Raw genomic sequence first — 20,201 nt, 5'->3', positions numbered from 1 at the left:
ACCTTAACCAAAATCGAATCAATTCGTCCTTGTCACACACCCAACCTGTCCACAACTTTTTGTGATATACTGTTCGCAGACAAACAAACACACAGAGAAGGGTGAAAACAACCTCGGCCCACCTTCGGTGGTAGAGGTAATTAGACCACCATATACATTAGAACTGCAGATGCTGAAATAGAAATTGTCATACTTTGGACACATCATGCATGCAGAAAACAAAAGTGTGGTGTGAAGAAGTCAACCATGCTGGGTATGGTTGAGGGAATAAGAGGAAGAGACAGTTCGTGTCTGCACTGGATGGATGGGGTGAAGGTTGCAACTAAGCTGTTTCGGCCAGGGCTTCAGGAAGCAATGCAGGATAGGGATGTTTGAAGAAATGTGATCATAAATGTCACGAGAAGTCATTCACGAGATGACAATGAAAAAGCCACGTTCAGAAAGCGAAGTCCACACCTGTGTGATTAGTTGCGCAATCTGTTTCTGCAACCAGTTGCAAGCAGTCGAGAGGCTCTGCTTTCAAGCAATCAGCTGAGCGATTTGTGGAGACGTATTTTATCATGTGCACATTGACAAACTGTAATTGGGTGTTACAATCCTGACTACTATTTGTAGATGTATTTCTTGGTGTACTCAAGCCACATTATATGCCCGGTATCAGCCACAGTCTTGTCCAGCGTTTGCGAGGGGCATTCAAATAAGTTTTAGGAACGAAGTATCCGTTGGAACTCTTGTCGTGGTTTGATCCTCATTTTAAAAACTTGCATGGTTGTTAAATGCCATTATAGTCCAAGAAATCTAGCCCCTTTTTCCACTCAACTTGGAACAAATTAGAACAGAAATTTTTTTTAACCAAAATGGATTGCTATGTGGTCCTCAGAACACCATACTAAAAGTCTTAAGAAATGTCTGTTGTGGAAATATTAATATTTTTCAGAAATCCAACATCACCACCAATTATCAATGTCTCACCGAGCTGTTTTAAAGCATTCCAAATGCATCCTTGTATCTAAAATCCTCCATTCTAGATTTTTTAATCACTTCAATATGTCATTTGAGAACATATGGTGAGATGTTATTTGGTGGCCATATTGGATTTAGGAAAATTATTCATATTTCTGCAACAGAGATTTCTTTGGACTTTTAGTATGGTATTCTGGGGACCCCATAGACATGCAATGTAAAAAAAAAACAAATAAAATTTCTGTTATAATTTGTTCCAAGTCAAACCTTATTTTACCTAGACTATTAGTTTCATTAATCAGACATCGTTTGGTACAGTGCAGACTTGAAGCCCACAGTGACAATTATCTGTTTTAACAATTGAAGTCCCACCTGTGTGGCCTCAGATAGGTAGCAACTCTCTTCTTGTGGTGCTTGGGTTTTGAAGAGCATTACAAATATCTGCATCAGTTGGCATAAACGGAAAGGAGGAAATTTATCCTTAAGAAATGCCTCGCTCAGTACGGTGAGAAAATCGGTGCCATTGTTGTGATGTCACTGGTATGTAGAGTGCCCTGGGAAGATATGACACTTTCCCCAAGCTCAGTGGCTGTGTTTGTCTTGTCCAACAGTCTTGTATTGTGTCGTGTATGTTCGTCTGTATGTCCATGTGTGTGTACGTGTTTGGCAGCTCCACTACGAGCTTTAGATCATGCATGTACCGTCGGACTCTGATATTCACGGAGGATATGTTCCTGCAAAATGCTGCGAATGTCGAATCGACAAAATATGGGGCATTGTTTCAATGGGAAAAAGGGGGACAGGTTACAGGTGGTTCATGATTCCTTGATGACACTCAGCATTGAAGAGAGAGTGCAGAGACAAATAACCATAGGTTGGTAACCTTTGCACATGTTTTTATTGGGGGATTTGACTGAGCTGAGCAGGATTTGAACTCAGGACACGAGAATCCAAAGCCCGCCACCCTAACCATTAAGCCAACACCAGGCATAATTGTACAGAGCAATGCATATTCCAAACACGCTGGTGTCAAAACCATTTGAACTAGCAAACACTGGCAGTTGTATTTTTGTGCTGGCCTATGAATTAGGATATGGGGTTGGGGGGTGTGGGGTGGGAGGAAAGGAAAGAGGAGGGAGACAACATCCGGATCGAGTGTGTATTTTGTTACCTGTAGGCAAAGTAGCCAAAAAGGATGAGGGTTTGCAGGACAACAAAGCCCAGGAACAAGGATGTGTTGAGACAACTTGGTAGGGGTGGATGCTCAGGGCATCGCATCGGCTGCTCCTGGAAACATGAACAGCATGAAAACTTGTTATATCTTCACGTAGATGTTCCAAAACATTTGAGTTTCAATTATAACCAAGATAAAATAGTTGGGTCGTAAAACTATGCAGCAATGAAAAAAAGTCGATTTGCTAAACTCAAATCATGCTATCTATTGTTTGGTTGGCATAGGAAAGGCCACTACTGGTATGAAACCACCATGTTTATCTCAAAATGCAACTATCCACATTGTAATATCCAATTGGATGACAGGATGGCTCAGAGGGAGCATACTTACCTATAAAATGTCTACTCTAGTCTTTGAATTCCAGACAGGCTATGAGCAGTCACCCTGGTGCTTAGTAGATAGGGCATTACATCAAACCATGACAAAATCAAAGGGGACATAAGGCCGACTGTCCCCTCATTGAGCAGCCAAGGTGCACCAGCCCCCATCAGGTTCGAAGTTCCGGCCAAGATCTGCAGTGCCGATAGAAAATGTACACCCCCTTTCAAAATTTTCACCTTTTGTTGCCTTACAACCTTGAATCAGACTTTTTCCACATAGTAACCCACAACTTCCAAATGAAAAACAAATTCTACACATTTCAGAAAATAATTAAAAATACAAAACGAGAATATCTTGGTTGGATAAGTGTCCACCCCCCTGATAATAGCAATTGTAAATTAGCTCAGGTGTAGCCAATCACGTTTAAAGTCACACACCAAGTTAATTGGCCTCCACCTGTGTTAAATTGTGATTATTTTAGAATAAAATCAGCTGTTCCTGCAAGTTTCCTCTGCTGGGTAGTGCATTTCATAGCAAAAACTCAACCATGAGCACCATGGAGCTTTTAAAAGACCTCCAGGATAGAGTTGTGGAAAGGCACAGATCAGGGGATGGGTATAAAAATATTTCAAAGGCCTTGAATATCCCTTGGAGCATAGTCAAGACAATCATTAAGAAGTGGAAGGTGTGTGGTACCACCATGACCCTGCCTAGATCAGGCCATCCCACCAAACTGGATGACAAAATAAGGAGGAGACTTATCAGAGAGGCCACCAAGAGGTCAATGGCAACTTTGAAAGAGCTCCAGACCTTTATGGCAAAGACTGATCACTGTGTGCATGTGACAATATCCCAAGCACTCCACAAGACTGGCCTGTATGGTAGGGTGGCAAGAAGGAAGCCATTACCCCAAAAAGCCCACCTTGAGTCCCATTTGAGGTATGTAAAAATCCACTCTGGAGATTGCGAAGCCAAGCGGCAAAAACTTTTGTGGTCTGATGAAATCAAGATGGAACTTGTTGGCCTGAATGCAAAATGTTACGTTTGGCACAAACCCAACACAGCACATCACTCAAAGAACACTATCCCTACTATGAAGCATAGTAGTGGCAGCATGATGTTATGGGGATGTTTCTCATCAGCACTCGTCAGGATAGAAGGGAAAATGGATAAAGCAAATTACAGAAAAATCCTGGAGGAAACCCTGCTGCCCTCTGCAAGAAAGCTGAAATTGGGATGGAAGTTCACCTTTCAGCATGACAACGACCTGAAGAAAACAGCCAAAGCTACACTCGAGTGGCTGAGGAACAAATGTCCTTGAGTGGCCCCCTCAGAGCCGAACCAAAATCCAATCGAAAATCGGTGGCATGACTTCAAGATTGCCGTCCATCAACACTCCCCATGCAACTTGATTGAGCTTGAACAGTTTTATCCAGAAGAATGGATAAATATTACCCATCTGTAATTGCTGTCCAAGGTGCTTCCACCAAGTATTAACTCAGGGGGGAGGGGGGTGGACACTTATCCAACCAAGATACTCCAGTTTTGTATTTTTAATTAATTTTCTGTAATTTGTAGAATTTGTTTTTCACTTGGAAGTTGATGGTTACGATGTGTAAATAAAGGTGGAAAAAGTCTAATGGGCGGTGTAGACTTTTTATAGGCACTGTATATGGGATACTGCATTAGCAGTAAAGCCACACCCCAGAAATATCCATTGACTAGGAAGTGCAACCAGTCGCGAGGTGCCTCGTACAATAGAGGAATACCTGTTTGTACTAACCATCCCATTACACACAAATGTTTTGCCACCCTGTACCCACCCAGAACTTTGCGGCAGCAAGCTTGACATTAATTAGTTTATAAGAACATATTCCTGTCACAGTATATTCCAAGCCTGGTGTTGGCTTAGTGGTGAGGATGGCGACTTGGGATCCTAGGGTCCTAAGTTCAAGCCCCGTTGGCCAGTGAATTAAAATACACCAGGAGGTTGACTCAGCCTGTCATCCTTCTGAGTTCGGCAAAATGAGTACCAGTGTACTGGTAAGGGGGACACTGCATCAGCGGCATAGCCACGTCCCAACCAATGATGCAACCAGCAGCCACAGGCTGCACTCGATAGAGAGAGAGTATATTCCAAATCAGTTGTTTAAGCGCAATGGTGGTTCAAATATTTCAGAACTAAGCCCGACTAAAACCTTGAGGCAATCACCATACAGGTGCAGACAATCATCTGTCAACTTAAACAGGTCTTGTTACTACCTTCAATGACTGGGAATTTTTCGATTATATCCGCTGTTCCATCCTTCCTGTCATCTTGGTATAGAGCATATACATATTGAAGCAGGAAACATGATTATTGGTTTCGGTTAACAACACAAAAAGGACAAGTAACCTCAAAAATGAGAAATCACTGCTTTTTACAAACAAAAGCCCAGGTCAAATGTAAACGATCGTCATATTATGATAAACAAGCGCTGGAATCAAACTTTCATTGCCTTCGTCACCGAAGGTGGACAGAGGTTATGTTTTCACCCCTGTCTGTCTGAGCACGATATCTCAAAAAAGTTATGGACGAATTTGGACGAAACTCCGTAGAAGAGTTGGTTAGGTGACAAGAACAAACCGATTTGATTTTGGTTCAGGTCCAGATGCAGATCCAGCCTATCCGTAGGATACAAAACGTAAACTGTTCAGCCTGGCAGAGGTATGCGCTCTACAAAGTACCATTCTAGTTCAATATTTCCTCAACAATAAATCGACCGAAAAGAAGGTCAGTCGTTTAGATAAACATTTATACAAACTAGAACGGGCACTCATAGAGCGCATACCTTCGCCGCCACTACTTTTTTTGTTCTTGGTATGAGTGTGGGGAACTGGTTTCATATGAATGGTCTTATGACACAAACCACATATCTATAATGTCATGACCCCCCCCCCGACTTTCGGGGGCTACGGACTAAACAACAATCAACTCACGTCGTTTTGGCGAGTCTTCACTCGCAAGCTCGGTGAATACAACGTTTCAACAAGAGAAGGTAATCTCGTTTGATGCTGGTTTCATGCAAATCGAATAAGAATTGACCGAGTTATGCCGAAAACCACATACTTTTCAAGGGCGTGACCCCCCCCCCCCGACATTTTACCCCAACCGGTGACATGTGTTCTGACGTCATTGTGTCACAAGATTGGGCATTAAATTCTGAACATTTTGGTGCTGGGTTCATGTAAAGCAGACAAGAATTGACCGCGTTATGACAAAAACCGCATATTTTTCAAGGTCGTGACCCCCCTGACCTTTGACCCATAACCGGTAACAAGAGTATGGGCGTCATTGTGTCATATTGCATATCACAAGATGAGGCGTTGAATTCTGAACATTTTGGCGTTAGTTGCATGCAAATTGAATAAAAATTGACCGTGTTATCGTAAAAAGACGATTTTGACCTTTTCGTGACCTTGACCTTTGACCCGAACGATCCCAAAATATAATCGAATACTTCCTGGCTAATAACCAATCATCCCACCAAATTTCATGCAATTCGGTTTAATACTTTCTGAGTTATACGAATCACAAGATTACAAATAAATAAATAAATACACGCCGACCAAAACATAACCTTTCGCAGAATGCGAAGGTAATAATGATAATAAAATTTATTTCCTTAATAAAACACTTGTTTAAATGTTTGACGTGCAGTCACTTAATGATCAGCCATTAAATTCATATTTATTATAACGTCGTTATGATAAATATATTCATTGAATTGGTGATCGATTAGACATGAATGTTACGATTGAAATGAAAGTAAAATGCACAAGAAAGAATTGGGTGCTTCTGTCGTTGAAGGTTTGAAAAAGAATAATCAAATATATGTATAAACGGTAATTAAAAGCTACAAACAGTTAAATAAACTACCATGATGGCAGCTTTGTTTAAATTTGAAATGGAGACCAAAAAAAAAAAAATTTCCTCTGCAGTTTTCCAAAAGTATAATTAATTATTGCATTCCCATTGAGTACCGATGTTCAGTGGAATGACAAGAAGTCAGGAGACAATGTAGACAATTTTGTCTCCTGACAAAATGGTAAGGCGATTACAACTGAAAGGGTTAACGTGTATAAAGGGATGCGTTGATCAAATATGAAGGGCTGACAAGATAGCATAGGGGTATGTAGTCACCTCCAAACTGTGTAGCCCGTTTGTAATCCTGACTGAGCTATAAACTATCATTCTGGTGTTTCACCACGCACATCAAGCCATTATTGTGTGCGCCCTTCCTCGGATGGACGTTAAGCTGGAGGACCAGTCTGCCAGCACTTTTTGTTGGGGGATGTTAACGATCTCATGGTGCCTTTCTGGAAGGATAAACGAGTTCTTGCCGGCATTCAGAACAAATTACAAATCCCTACCACCTTCAGTTCAGCCAGCCGTAAGTGAAATGAGTCTAAAAGGTTCACTGACCAACTCCCCAAGGTGGTGGAAATAATCGGCACCATAACTTGTAGAAGTAGATCGATTTGATCTCGTACGAACCATATTTTTTGGGGGAAATTGCATTTGTCGTGATCACACATTCGATGCAACCACAACTTCAGCGCACATCCACGACTGATGAAATTATTCACTCCTCTGCGAAATGAGCCCTCATGGATCAAGTTGCACTTCTTTTGTCCCTTGCTTTACGAGAGATTGTGGCGTTTTTTGCACACGTGACTCTTCAAATGTCATTGGACAAAATAAATCACATGGATTTCAGTATGGGCTGTGAGTATGCCTGTCTGAAAGCTTGAGAGAAAGTATGTGATGTTCAAACGTTTCAAGAAGAAAGTCAAAGAAGTTTGGGAAATGGCCGTATCCTGCACTATGTGTGCCCGTGTCTCAAGCCCTCATTCTAAAATCACAGTAAAAATCCGCTCCTGAAGCATGCAGAGTTACCGGACCCAGATTAACCGTCCCTCCGGTGAATATGGCACCAATAAGAGCACAAGATTTTGTCAGCATGTCTATAAATGCAACAAACAGATTTTGCACAAGATTCTCTTGATGTGGGATCAACATTAAACTCGCTGACCTGTACAAAAGCAAAACAATAATTTTGTGTGCCACTCTGCAGATTGGAACTTGAGGGATGCGATATTTATGTGAAGCCATTCATTTAATATCATATGCAGCACATGGCTGCCCATGTGTATCCTTCCTGGGGGGGGGGGGGGTGAGGGGGCAGAGCTGTGCGATGGATAGTGCCCCCTAAAGGTTAGAACAGGAATTTGGAATTTGTTCAGAATATTGGTGATAACTCGCCTACTCCTCGTAGAATCTTTAAGCTGGCAGACCATTTCAATGTCCATTCGAGGGATGACACACATTGAGGTCTCACCCTGAATATGAAACACCAGGATGACCGTTTGAAGCTGGGTCGAGATTTGAACATCGACTTGACAGCTTATAGGTGAGTGCGCATACCTTGAAGCTATTCTGCCAGTCCTTCGAATCAAATTTGAGAGTGAAGAAGCAAGTGAACAATCATTCATCCAGGCCAAATTTTCAACAGCTGAAATTCCACTTGGAGCCATGGCACATGATTTAATCCGAAAAATTATTACTTTAATGCTTTAACACGACTGTACTTGATCTTCCATGACCCTCACTCCTTTAAAGCAAAAAACAAACAAAAAAAACTTTTGGAATACAAGAACTCTGCTCAAAGTTTGCTCCAGCAAACAAGACAAGGTCCAAGAGTCCAGAAAGCATACATGCTGTCGCTGGTTCAGGTTCCCGACATCTCTACGGACACCCTCCAAGTGGTCTCGCATCTGCGTTAAATGCTGCATTGCTTCGTAAGGATTTCCAGACTCCGGACGCCCCGCATGGACATCTTGCGAAAGCTGGGTCATCATTGTCCTGCAAGGAACAATGGTTAGAAGCACAAGACCTTTTTAAAACCACCACCCATGATAGTCCATTGCTTCAGCACTCACACCTTTTGGTGGGCAATTTAATATAAAGTGGTGATATTTCCACAAAGTGATACTTTCTTCGAAAACACTGTAAATTTGAAAAAAATTGGGATACACTGTAACCATATCTGGCCTTGCTGGACCATACTGTAATCTTTTTGTGATGTAAAATGCCAAGTGATTAATTTTTAGGTTTTCATCACATATACATATATATATATATATATATATATATATATATATATATATATATATATATATATATATATATATATATATATATATATACATATACATATATACATATACATATATATACACACATATATATATATACACATATATATATATGTATATGTATATATATATATATATATATATATATATATATATATACATATATATACACACATTTCCAGTAAAGCCATATACGTATTAGCTCCATTATATTGAGACTAAAAAGTGTACCTTAAACAATCATCATGTCTAGAAACCACCCATTACATTTCTCATGTATATTCCAGAGTTTACAGTATAGTTGAATACAAATAGCAATTTACCATTTAGAAGTCACCTTAATAATTTCCTGACAACCTCTTTCAGGATCTGTCTTGATGTGGATACCGATTCCTCCAGTACAGTAAAATTGTTTTGTAAGGGAATGAGTCGGCCTAACCTTAAAGGGCAGACACATTTCTTTTCAAATGCACCCACGATAACCATAACATGCTCAAATTTGTGATATTAATTTGCATGATGTCAGCATAGATTAAAAATGTATATATGCTATATACATATACACACACAGTCGTAGGCGTGCTGGGATTTGAATCCCACGACCTAAATTTGTGGTATCCAGGCGGTTAACACCGATCAAACCTCCCAGGACGGTCGAGCGGTCCTTATTCCTAGGAGGCGGACATGCTCAATGACATGGATTTCAACGCGCGCTCGAAGGGTATGGCGGATGACAACACCGCTGTATGGGGGAACACGACAGAGCCCAGTGAGGGCAGTAGCAGACGTTGGAGGAGTTCTTGGAATGGAAGGACAGCACGAGGGGGTTTGGTCCGTGAACCCCACTACAAATACACGAAGTGTGGTTTCTTTAGAAGGGAATATATTTAATGAAACAAATATTTACAAGGACAATAATGAAGATTATAAGGACAATTATGTAACAAATTTAATAAATAACTCCTATTGATAGAGGCCTCACACACAGACGCAAACACAGGAAAAGGGTGACAAACGAAAATAAAACCCCCTTTCCTGAAATAAACAGGCCTACTTAGCCTGGCCAAGGGCTGGCCCTCATCGATCTGGTGTTGGGGAGCTTTGTCAGGTACGTGCACTTGCAAGCAAAATGGCGCCATCTCTCGTCGAGCCTGGGAGGAAGGCGCCTCCACCATCCATGTGCACACGCAGACAGAATCGCGCTTCCCTTGTCGTAGCTTTCCAAACTCTACATGCGCAAATCTGGCCAGCACCTCTTTGATCGGCTCGAGACGTGAACTCCACCCTGCTCGATCTGCTCTCTCCGAAGCCCCCTCACAAAGCACACACTGCGCCTTCGATCCTTCTCCCTTTCTCATCCTCTGTCTCCTCCGCCCCCGGGGCGTGACCTCCCGGGCACAGGGCATGGAAAAAGCGGAGGGTGCAGGACTAGAAAGAATGTGGTAGAAGACAAAGAGACTACAGACCTCTCGGTGATGCAAAAGTAAGAGGCTCAGAGACTCGGTTTCATCATTGGAGATTTCAATGATTTCGAAGGCCTTGTTTTCCATGGCATCAAGCTGAGCAAGGTGTGAGGCAGGAGTGCTATTCCAGCCTGGGAGAGCATTACAAGTTGTGGATGAAGGTCTTGTAGGTGGATAAAAGTTCAGGCGTGCGAAGGAAAGACTTTGCACGACAGAGAATGCAGTCAGCAACTAGCTTTGGAGGCCAACTTCGATATGTGGTTTGACCAAGAAGAATCATGGCTGATAGTGAAACCCACGAGTTTGAATGACTGAACCTCTTCAAGAGGGTTGTTGAGAAAGCAGATAGGAGGGTGTGCCATGCAATCCTTTCAGAGAGGGAGTGAGATTTGTCAGGATTGAAAGACATATTCCAAGTGTTTGACGATCAGCTCATGATTCTAAAACGAAGTCTTTTTCTTTAAAACTACTGTGCCTTCAGAAAGTATTCACACCGCTTGACTTTTGTCACATTTTGTTGGGTTACAGCCTAAATTTAAAATTGATTAAATTTTAAATTGTCACCGACTTGCACAAAATAACCCACAATGCCAAAGTAAAAACATATTTTTAGAAATTTTTACAAATTTATTTAACATGAAATACAGCAAAGAAATATCTAATTTACATAAGTATTCAACCTCCTGAGACGTTACTTTGTAGAAGTGTCTTTGGCAGCAATTACAGCTTTGAGTCTTCTTGGGTACGTGTGCATCAGCCTTGCACATCTGGATTTGGGGATTTTCTCCCATTCTTCTTTGCAGATTTGCTCAAGCTCTGTCAAGTTGGATGGAGAGCGTCAGTGAACAGCAATATTAAAGTCTTTCCACAGATTCTCAATGGGATTCAAGTTTGGCCTTTAGCTGGGCCACTCAAGGACTTTCACGTTTTTGTTCTGATGCCATTCCAGTGTTGCTTTGGGTCATTGTCCTTTTGGAATGTAAATATTTGCCACAGTCGAAGATTCTTTGTACTCTAAAGCAGGATCTCCTCAAAGACTTTCCTGTATTTTGCTCCATTCATTGTTCCGTCAATCCATCAAAGTCTCCCAGTCCCATAGCATGATGATGCCACCACCATGATTCACGGTACGGATGGTGTTAGATGGGTGATGAGCTGTGCTCAGTTTCCAGCAGACATAGCGCTTTACATTCAGGCCAAAGAGTTCATTTTTTGTCTCATCAGACCACATAATCTTTTGCCTCATGCTCTGTCTTTCACGTGCCTTTTGCAAACTCCAGTTGTGCTGTCATGTGCCTGTTTCTCAGGAGTGGTTTCCGTCTGGCCATTCTCCCACAAAGCCTAGATTTGTGAAGTGCTGCAGAGACTGTTGTCCTTCCGGCAAGTTCTCCCATCTCAGCGAGGGAACTCTGTAGTTGTCAGAATGGTCATTGGGTTCTTAGTCACCTCCCTGACCAAGGTCCTTCTTAACCAGTTGCTCAGCTTGGTCGGACGGCCAGCTCAAGGAAGAGTCTGGTTAGTTCCATATTTGCTCCATTTCCTAATGATAGAGCACACTGTGCTCTTGGGAACTTTCAACACTGTAGAAGTTGTTTTATACCCTTCCCCTGATCTGTGCCTCCTCGCAATTCTATCTCGAGTTCTACGGACAGTTCCTTGGACTTCATGGTAGAATCTCTGCTCTGACATGCACTATCAACTGTAGGACCCTATATAGAAAGGTGTGTTTCTTTCTAAATCATGACCAATCCATTGAACTGACCACAGGTGGACTCCAATCAAGTTGTAGAGACATTTCACGGACGATCAAAGGAAAATGGATGCACCTGAGCTCAATTTGGAGTGTCATAGCAAAGGAGTTGAATACTTATTGACGCAAGGCATTTCAGCTTTAAATTTTTAATTTATTTGTAAAAATTTCTAAAAACACGTTTTCACTTTGTCATTATGGGGTATTTTGTGGAGATCAGTGACAAATTTTTTTTAATTTCATGCATTTTAAAATTCAGGCTCGAACAACAAAATGTTAAAAAAATATATAAATAAAAAGTGAGGTGTGAATACATTTTGAAGGCACTGGAAGATCTGCGTCACATACACTTTAATGTCATGACGCTTCCCAGTGACTCGGTACAAGTTAAGTTCGCATCAAACATTTTGTTTCCGTGAGGACAATGAGTACCAACTGACTGTACAAGAAAACAGACATCAACCCGAGAGAAACTTATGGGACCATTTCACACTCCTACTTAATGGTTCTTGTGCAAGTTGGAGGTAAGCTGTCTTTCCTTTCCTTCAGTTGTTCTCTACTTTTTCATTGCAACTATTGTGGAAGCATCTGAGCAGTGTTAGATTTTCTCACTTGACTTCATCGACGTTGTTGATCAGTTGCTGCTGATACTTCATCATCTCCTGTAGTCTTAAGCCTCCATCAGCCTGGTCACAAAGGTTGGGTATGCAGGGAAGGAATAATACAAGATTAATGGCTCAGGTACGAAACTCTCGTCATGATTCAAAAACATCCCAAGCTCTTTTCATCTGCTCTTTTTGAATTGCTGACATCTTTCCTTTGTAGGTCTGGGCTAAAATTAAAAAGGCTAAATGACGCAACAACACGGAGCATTTAATAATGTAGAACCTCAGCAGGGTATATCGATAACAGTTGATGCGAGAATGAATGATCAATATTTAAGTAGAACTGCAAGCAAGCACACACCACACGATTGCCTCTTCCATTTGGAAACATGTGAGGCCAAATAGTCTATTTTTTTCTTTTTCAATGGCTACAAATATTCCTACGTTCTTGTGAGTTTGGCTGAGGGTAATTTTTTGGTCAGGCCTTTCACGAACCGACTGGCCAGGCCTGACACTCGACTAAATAGTTAGGGCAGGAATTTGGGATATGGCCATGGTGCCAACGATAGCTCGCCTACTCTTCGCGAAGGACACTGCGGGATATTTAACATACCAACTAATGCCTGCAGATGTGACGCCCAGTTTAACATCCATCCGAGGGACAGCACACACAATGACGAATCCTGCCTGTGAAACACCGGGATGACAGTTTATAGCTCGGTTGAGATTCAAATCCAGGCTGGATAGCTTAGAGGAGAGTGTGCGTACCTCTAGGCCATCCTGTCAACTCTTGAGGCCAAATATAGTACAGTATAGTATAATAATGGAAATAATTATGGAAACAAAAAATTGGGTATAAAATGCCAATTACACGTGATATCGTATCTCATGTGTAAAACTGAAACACTCCATAGTGGAATCTTGTGTCCATACAGTGCAATGTGATTGGTTGCCATGCAAGCAATCGAAGTGCCACACCTGCAGGAATAAAAGTATCTAGGTGATATCAATGGAGAGAGATTAATGTGTGGTGGATATTATGACTCCTGGAAAGAAATATCACATGACAAGCAGAAATAAATCAATCAAAGTCCGACCCAGTGAAGCCAAACGGTTGATGAAGAAAAGCCAAACTCTCCTAAAGTGATGTTAAGCATCCTATGCACCCAGATCAGGACACCTGATTGACAATGCTTGGTGACAAGGTCTATTCATTCATAACCCAGATAACAAAAATACAGCAAACGGCATGCTGGTCTCACTGTGACCCCCAACCCCTAACCCACCTTCACGTCGCCCGTAGTCTGACCAAGGACTTGTGCAGCAATGTCAACCTGCTTCCTCTGCTCCTCGACTAGCAGGTCTATTCGCCGTCCCAGATTTTTAATCTCTGCTTGTATCTTGCTCTGTCCCTCAAATATATGTTTAAGGTCTGCACTTGCTAACTCAACCTCAGGCATGGCTGAAAAGAAATTAAAAAGTGAAATGGACATTTAACATCATGGTGAATGCAAACAACACTTGCAACTTTAAGAGCTGTCATACATTTTTTTTTAAATAAAAGTCTACGTACCTCGTTGGTCATCTGGAGCACCTTGTGCATCATTTTCAGGCTCCGTAACCTCATGTTCCAGTGGCTGCAAGGATTTGCAGAGTTTAAAATAACAGCAAGCAGTTTAAACATGCAGGGAGAAAATGATAATCAATATTGGCAACGAGTTGATCCTTAAAATCTCCATCACAATAACAAGAGAAAGGGATTGTTTGGGAGGTTTGGAAGTTTGGGAGGTTAAAGACATGAAATAGAAACGAGGATGAGAGTGCACAAGTAGGAGTAGAGGGACACATGGGAGAGAACAAAAAATATCGAGCAACTCTGTCACTCACACAAGTTGGAGGGGACGTCAACGTCGACGGGATACCTTAGAGGTATGCGCACTTGCCTCAGAGTTTGAATCTGAGAACTCATCTCTTGAATATCTTAGAGGTATACGCTGAACCTGGGTTCGATTCTCAACCCAGCTATAAACCATCCCCCTGGTATTTTGAAGGCAAAGCGATTCATCAATCAACGTGTGTGCCATCCCTCAGGTAGACGTCTTAAGCCAGGTGTCGAGCCTGCTAGGATGAATTGATGCACGTTAAAGACCCCACCGTCTCATGACGGTGAGGCCAGTTTTTGCAGGAACCCTGAACAAATTAAAAAATTCCTGCCTGAATGCACAAGGTCACACACATCCGATTCCTCGGTTTCTTGAACAGGTATCTATCTGCAGCTTCTAAATGAAGCCTCTCAGAGAAGAGGTCGCAACTATTTTGCAAGAAATAGATTTGACACCCACAGCTCTTGGTAAATTGCTAGCAGTTGACCCAAAGAGTAGAATGTCCACCTCACCACTGACTGGGTGAAATTTGTGAGACAAGTTCTTTGTGCGTCAATACCACACAGCATACGCCTGTAATCGACCTTAAACCGAGTGGACTTGGGCAAAGTCGTAGTGACAGGAGGTGAATCACATGGCATTCACATGGACGAATCACTCCAGTAAATGGCTGGCTTAAGCCGTAAACCACACCACAAATATAGTGTGCCGTGCATGAAAGACACTCGCATATTATTTTTACAAGTCTGAAAAAACACGGAACAGGAATTAAAACAAAGCAAGCATCCTTCATCCTGCCTTACCTGCTGCCCTGGCTCATATAAGCTATGCACAATGAAGGACAAGATGTCATGATCATCTGGAAAAAAAAGAAAGTTTCAACAAATCAAATCTGGATTAAATGAAAATGAAAAAGCACTACATATCGAGGGGGGACAAATCTCTGCATTTGTACGATGTCTGTATGAAAGATCTGCTTCACGTCAACTTGCCTTGCCAAAGGTAATTCAACATGTGACGTTTTATTTTTGATCTCACGTGATCCTTTTCATCCATCACAACACATTAAGGTTAATTAGTTAATGTACAGCTAAAAATCATATACATCGAGTATAATATTTCTGTTTCAGTTATCAAACTCTCCTCTGAACTGTCTACTCTGGGTTCAAATCTTGGCCCAGCTACAAACTCATCCTGGTGATTGGCAAGCATGGTGATTCATCAATGATAGACCTTAAACTGGTGTCGTGTCTGCTGGGGTTAGTTGGTGGGCGTTAAAGATCCCACGGGGCCCTTCACACGGAGTACGCAAGTTATTGCCGGCACACTGAACAAATTACAAATTCCTGCTCTAATCTTCAGGGGGTACTGCATAAGCAGCACAGCTGCACCCTTGGCAAAGGATACTACTCATAGCAAATTATGCTGACACAGCCATGTGCTGCATGCAGAAGAAGAAGAAGAAAAGTGTGGCATGTATAAAATAAAAGTTGGTTACAGGTACTCGCTTTACTGCTGTTCAAACTCCTGGAGTTTTTTTTCAGGCAATTTTATTGTTATCGCTATCATCAGTACCAGGCACTGATCACAAGGAAGCGTGGATGCACACATGCAAACATTTCTGACTGACTTTCAACAAACCTCAAAGATGACCTGGCCAGACTCTTCTCAGATTGAAGAACTTTATCATGTTGCTTTCAATATTTACCTTATTGTGAGATAAAGACACACGAAAGCCCACTGCACACTAGCCAATGTTAGCCGATGCAATGCAACGACATTGTTGGCACCAAATCTTGTTTTGTTGGACACTGCCGCACACTTGATTCACACTACATGATAAGACGACAATTTTCGGGGAAAAATGGCGATGAAGAAATGCAGGGAGACAGTGAAATCTCGAGCACTGTTGCTTTGGTACTCGTGCTGGTCCTTCGCCGACGTCGTGCCAGGAGAAAGAAGTGGCTGTGGGTGAAGCCCTGGGTGAGGGCTGGCTCAAAGAGCGTTCAACAAACTTGCTACAGAAGATAAGGGAACTCGTATTTACATTATTGTGTCAGAGGGATCCGTTAACACAGAACACTGAGCCAGATGGTCTGAACATCCATGGACCCCGAACCAGCATTTAGAAAAACGACGTTCACTTAATACTGAGATTCCCCAAGGATCACCAAAATGAGGCCGAACTTAGCGGTATAATGGTTAGGAGGGCAAGAGGTGGGAAAATGCTTCTGAGAGTTAAAATGGTGTTTACTTACAATTTAAATACGAAGATAATGTTGGACGTGACAATCAATAAGTACGGCACAGATCTGGCAGTCGACAGACACAAAAATAGTGTTGAAGGACACGCAAACTTGTATAGAGAAGAGAAATAAACCTAACTTAACTATGGTGACTTAATGATTATGATAAACAGTTCTTGCTGTCTCCTTTTAAAGTACAATGTACTTTCAATGTCCTTTTGTGTCCAAGTCCTCACCCGGCCTCACCTGAAAACAGGAGGATTTACACAATAAGCTTACTTTATTGGTTCATGAAAAAATATTTTCACGGAAAAAATAAGTGACCACTATATTCGTTATTGTTGTCTGTCTGTCTGTCTGTCTGTCTGTCCCGAGCATAGCTCCGTGGGTTTTGATCCGATCCTGACAATTTTGGTGGGAGGTTTATATCATGATCTAGTTGTGTTTTCCTGAAAATGGGCGTGGTGCGCCAATTATGGGCAGAGCCACGCCCAAAAAAAAAAATATGTTTTTAGGGGGTAGCCGATTTCAATTTGCATCTTCTCCGAGGGGTTTGTCGAATCTGGCAGGGATTTCGGTATTTGGTTAGCCCAATGGCACCTGCATAGCCCACAGAGCTCGATTTTTCATTTTCATCCCAAGGTCAAAGCCACAAGGTCACGAACTTAGAAAATTGCAAATTGTGTTTTTAGGGGGTAGCCGATTTCAATTTGCATCTTCTCCTTGGGGGGTTGTCGAATCTGGCAGGGGTTTTGGTATTTGGTTAGCCCAATGGCACCTGCATAGCCCCACGGAGCTCTATTTTTCATTTTCGTCCCAAGGTCAAGGTCACATGGTCACGAACTTAGAAAATTGCGATTTTGAAATAAAAATCCATCTTCTCCGAGGGGGTTTGTCGAATCTGGCAGTGGTTTCGGTATTTGGTTAGCCCAATGGCACCTGCATAGCCCCACGGAGCTCGATTTTTCATTTTCGTCCCAAGGTCAAGGTCACAAGGTCACAAACTTAGAAAATTTCGAATTTTGACATAAAAATCATATGACGCCCTAACTTTGAGAGCTTGGATGACAATATGTTTTATGCATAATGTTGAGGTCATTCCCCACTGAAAGTCTTGAAACCATTTTGCTCTATCTCGAACACCTTGCCCGTGGCGCCCCCCTTCAAGTTTGTTTTTACGCTGAGTTCATCAAAGTATGGATAATCCGATGAGTGCGAAATTCCATATAGCCTATATGACGTTATATTATTCCTGGAATGTTCCAGAGGAAGTTTTGCACCAAAGGTCATAATCTTTGACCTTTAAAGGTCACAAAGGTCAAATTTTCAAAGTTGTGGGTGTGGTGTGGCGGGCCTGCGGGGGCAGGGCATGATGTGGAGGAGTGGTCGGCGTGATCACGTGCGTGCAAGGGATATAGGAGTGCGCGCCGCCTGAGGCGTTGTAGTGGTTGCTGTAGTCGCTGTGGCTTGTAGAGTGCATTGAGTACGTAATAAAGGGGAGTTACGGGCAACGTACGCTCACGCTCCCACTCGTGCAACAAAGCCGGGTTGGACTGTTTCCCCCGCTCGTGTCTGCCTTCGAAGCACCACTATCACGACACCACAGTTTGGCGACAAGGCTGTTCGGATCGGCGTGTGCACGGTGGTTGGGTTCGGATCGGCAGCGAGTAACTCAGTGCACCCCGCCAGGTTCGAGGTTCCGGAGGAGCGCATCGCGAAGAGCGTATCGCAGGTTCGCACGCCGCGCGCACAGGCTCCGGAGCCAGGAGGCTCGCCAGCACGGGCATCTCACCAGCATGGCAGAAGGTCGGGGCACGGCGCACGGACGCGTACCCGTCTTCGTGGGAGATGACTTCGAATTGTTTTCTGAACAATTGGGCTGCTATTTCCACGCGAATGATGTGGATGATGAAGGCAAACGCAAGTCGATCTTGCTCGCCTCGCTGTCAACGGAGCACTACCGGCTGCTGAGTGATTTGGTAGCTCCAGATGAGCCCAGTGATGACGGGCTATCGTTTCAGGATATCGTGGAGAAGATGAAGACCCACTTGGCGCCAGAGAAGTCATTGCAGCTCGCTCGGTACCAGTTCGATCACCTCGCGAAGGGTGTGGAGGAGCGCGTGGCAGATTTCGTGGCACGGGTGAAGCATTCGGCCGTGGCTTGCAAGTTTACGGCAGAGGAGCGTCCGGCGCGACTCAGAGATCGTTTTATTTCAGGTCTGCGAGACGCGAAGATGGTGGCAGTCATTCTGCGGGTGAGCGACGTTACATTCGACTCAGCGGTCGGGACTGCGTCGGCTGTCGAACAGACGCTCACGGATGTCCGCGCCATCGCCGGCCAGGACGTAATGAGTAGCTGAAGCTGGGGCATGTCGGCTGATTCCGGGGTCCACGCGATGACCCAGGTCGCGCGCGCGTCTGGCGGTGCGGGCCAGGGGCGCGCGCCGCAGCGCGGCCGCACCGGGAGCGAGGTGGATTTCCAGGGGTGCTGGGGGTGTGGTGGTCCGCACCTGCGACGAGTGTGCCCGTATAAGAACACCGTGTGTTTGCATTGTCACAAGGTGGGACATTTGAAGCGTGTGTGTCGGATGGCGGGGGCCTCCGTTGGGGTCTTGGATGGCGAGGTGCGGGAGGACCCCAGTGACCTGGGGAGCGGCCTGCAGCCGGGGCATAGCGATGCCGGCGGGCCGGAGCAGTAGATGCAACCAATATGGAGTCTGTTTTCGATTGGTCCGGAGGTGACAAGACCAATCACGGTGGAAGTCGAGGTGAATGGCGAGCCGACCGTGTTTTACGTTGACACCGGGGCTGCAGTGTCGGTCATGGGCGAGCGGGCGGCTCGTAGTCTTCGCGGTGTTCGCCTGGTCAAGACGACCTTGTCGCTGTGCACGTACACCGGTGAAGCGATTGCACCGCTTGTGGTGGCAGACGTCTCGGTGGTCTGCCGGGGTCGGAGCGCCCTACTCTCGGTGTTTGTGGTACGAGGGGAGGGGCCCGCCCTTTTGGGTCGGGACTGGTTGGTGCACCTCGAGCTGGATCTCCAGTTCGTACCTCCAGGTGCGCCGGTGCTTCCTTCGAGACCCGAGGGCGAGGTTCTGGCGGCAGGAGCCGCATCGATGCAACGGGAGCGGCTGTTCGTTGCTTCCTGCAACGATGATCTGCGGTTCGGGAGCAACGGGAGCCGTGCCAGCTCTCGCGCTGAGCTCTCGCGCTTCGGCTGCACTCATGATGCAAGGCCCGCCTGTGTTGTTCAGGCGGTGTTGACGGGGAGTTGCAGCGAGCCCGTCGCGTTCAAGAAGTTCGCGGATCGCGACTGTCGACGGCAAGCAGGTCATCGCAACGTCGCGACGACAGCCGGGAAACGGACACGTGATGTGGTTCATGGGTTGCTGTTCATTGCGGATTTGATTGTCATTGCTCAAGTGATGCAGTTTAACGTTGTTGAAATAAATGCTGGCAATTCAGGTGTGAGAATATGTTTGGCTGGGATCAATCGATGGGATTTTCGTGATAACGGATGTGATGTGAAGGCTTTGGG

At 44.0% G+C, this 20,201-nt stretch overlaps 1 protein-coding gene across 1 annotated transcript in view; it reads right to left on the bottom strand.

The window, feature by feature from the left end:
- Positions 1-2,100: 2,100 nt before the first annotated feature.
- Positions 2,101-20,201, bottom strand: part of LOC147015410 (protein ERGIC-53-like) — a 40,203-nt gene continuing 22,102 nt past the window's right edge. The window contains exons 7-12 of the mRNA XM_085850129.1: positions 15,221-15,276; positions 14,108-14,171; positions 13,821-13,996; positions 12,542-12,615; positions 8,276-8,423; positions 2,101-2,250 (exon numbers count right to left, since the gene is read on the bottom strand). Coding sequence (XP_085706255.1) covers positions 2,131-2,250; positions 8,276-8,423; positions 12,542-12,615; positions 13,821-13,996; positions 14,108-14,171; positions 15,221-15,276 — 638 coding nt within the window. The 3' untranslated portion in view covers positions 2,101-2,130. The remainder of the gene's footprint in view (positions 2,251-8,275; positions 8,424-12,541; positions 12,616-13,820; positions 13,997-14,107; positions 14,172-15,220; positions 15,277-20,201) is intronic.

Source organism: Eptatretus burgeri, chromosome 12 (assembly GCF_056783735.1).
Source record: "Eptatretus burgeri isolate ZD-2024b chromosome 12, Ebu_testis_v1, whole genome shotgun sequence".
Classification (NCBI taxonomy): domain Eukaryota; kingdom Metazoa; phylum Chordata; class Myxini; order Myxiniformes; family Myxinidae; genus Eptatretus; species Eptatretus burgeri.
Note: the sequence above shows the minus strand (reverse complement) of the source record. Positions and strands in the feature narration are given on the sequence as shown.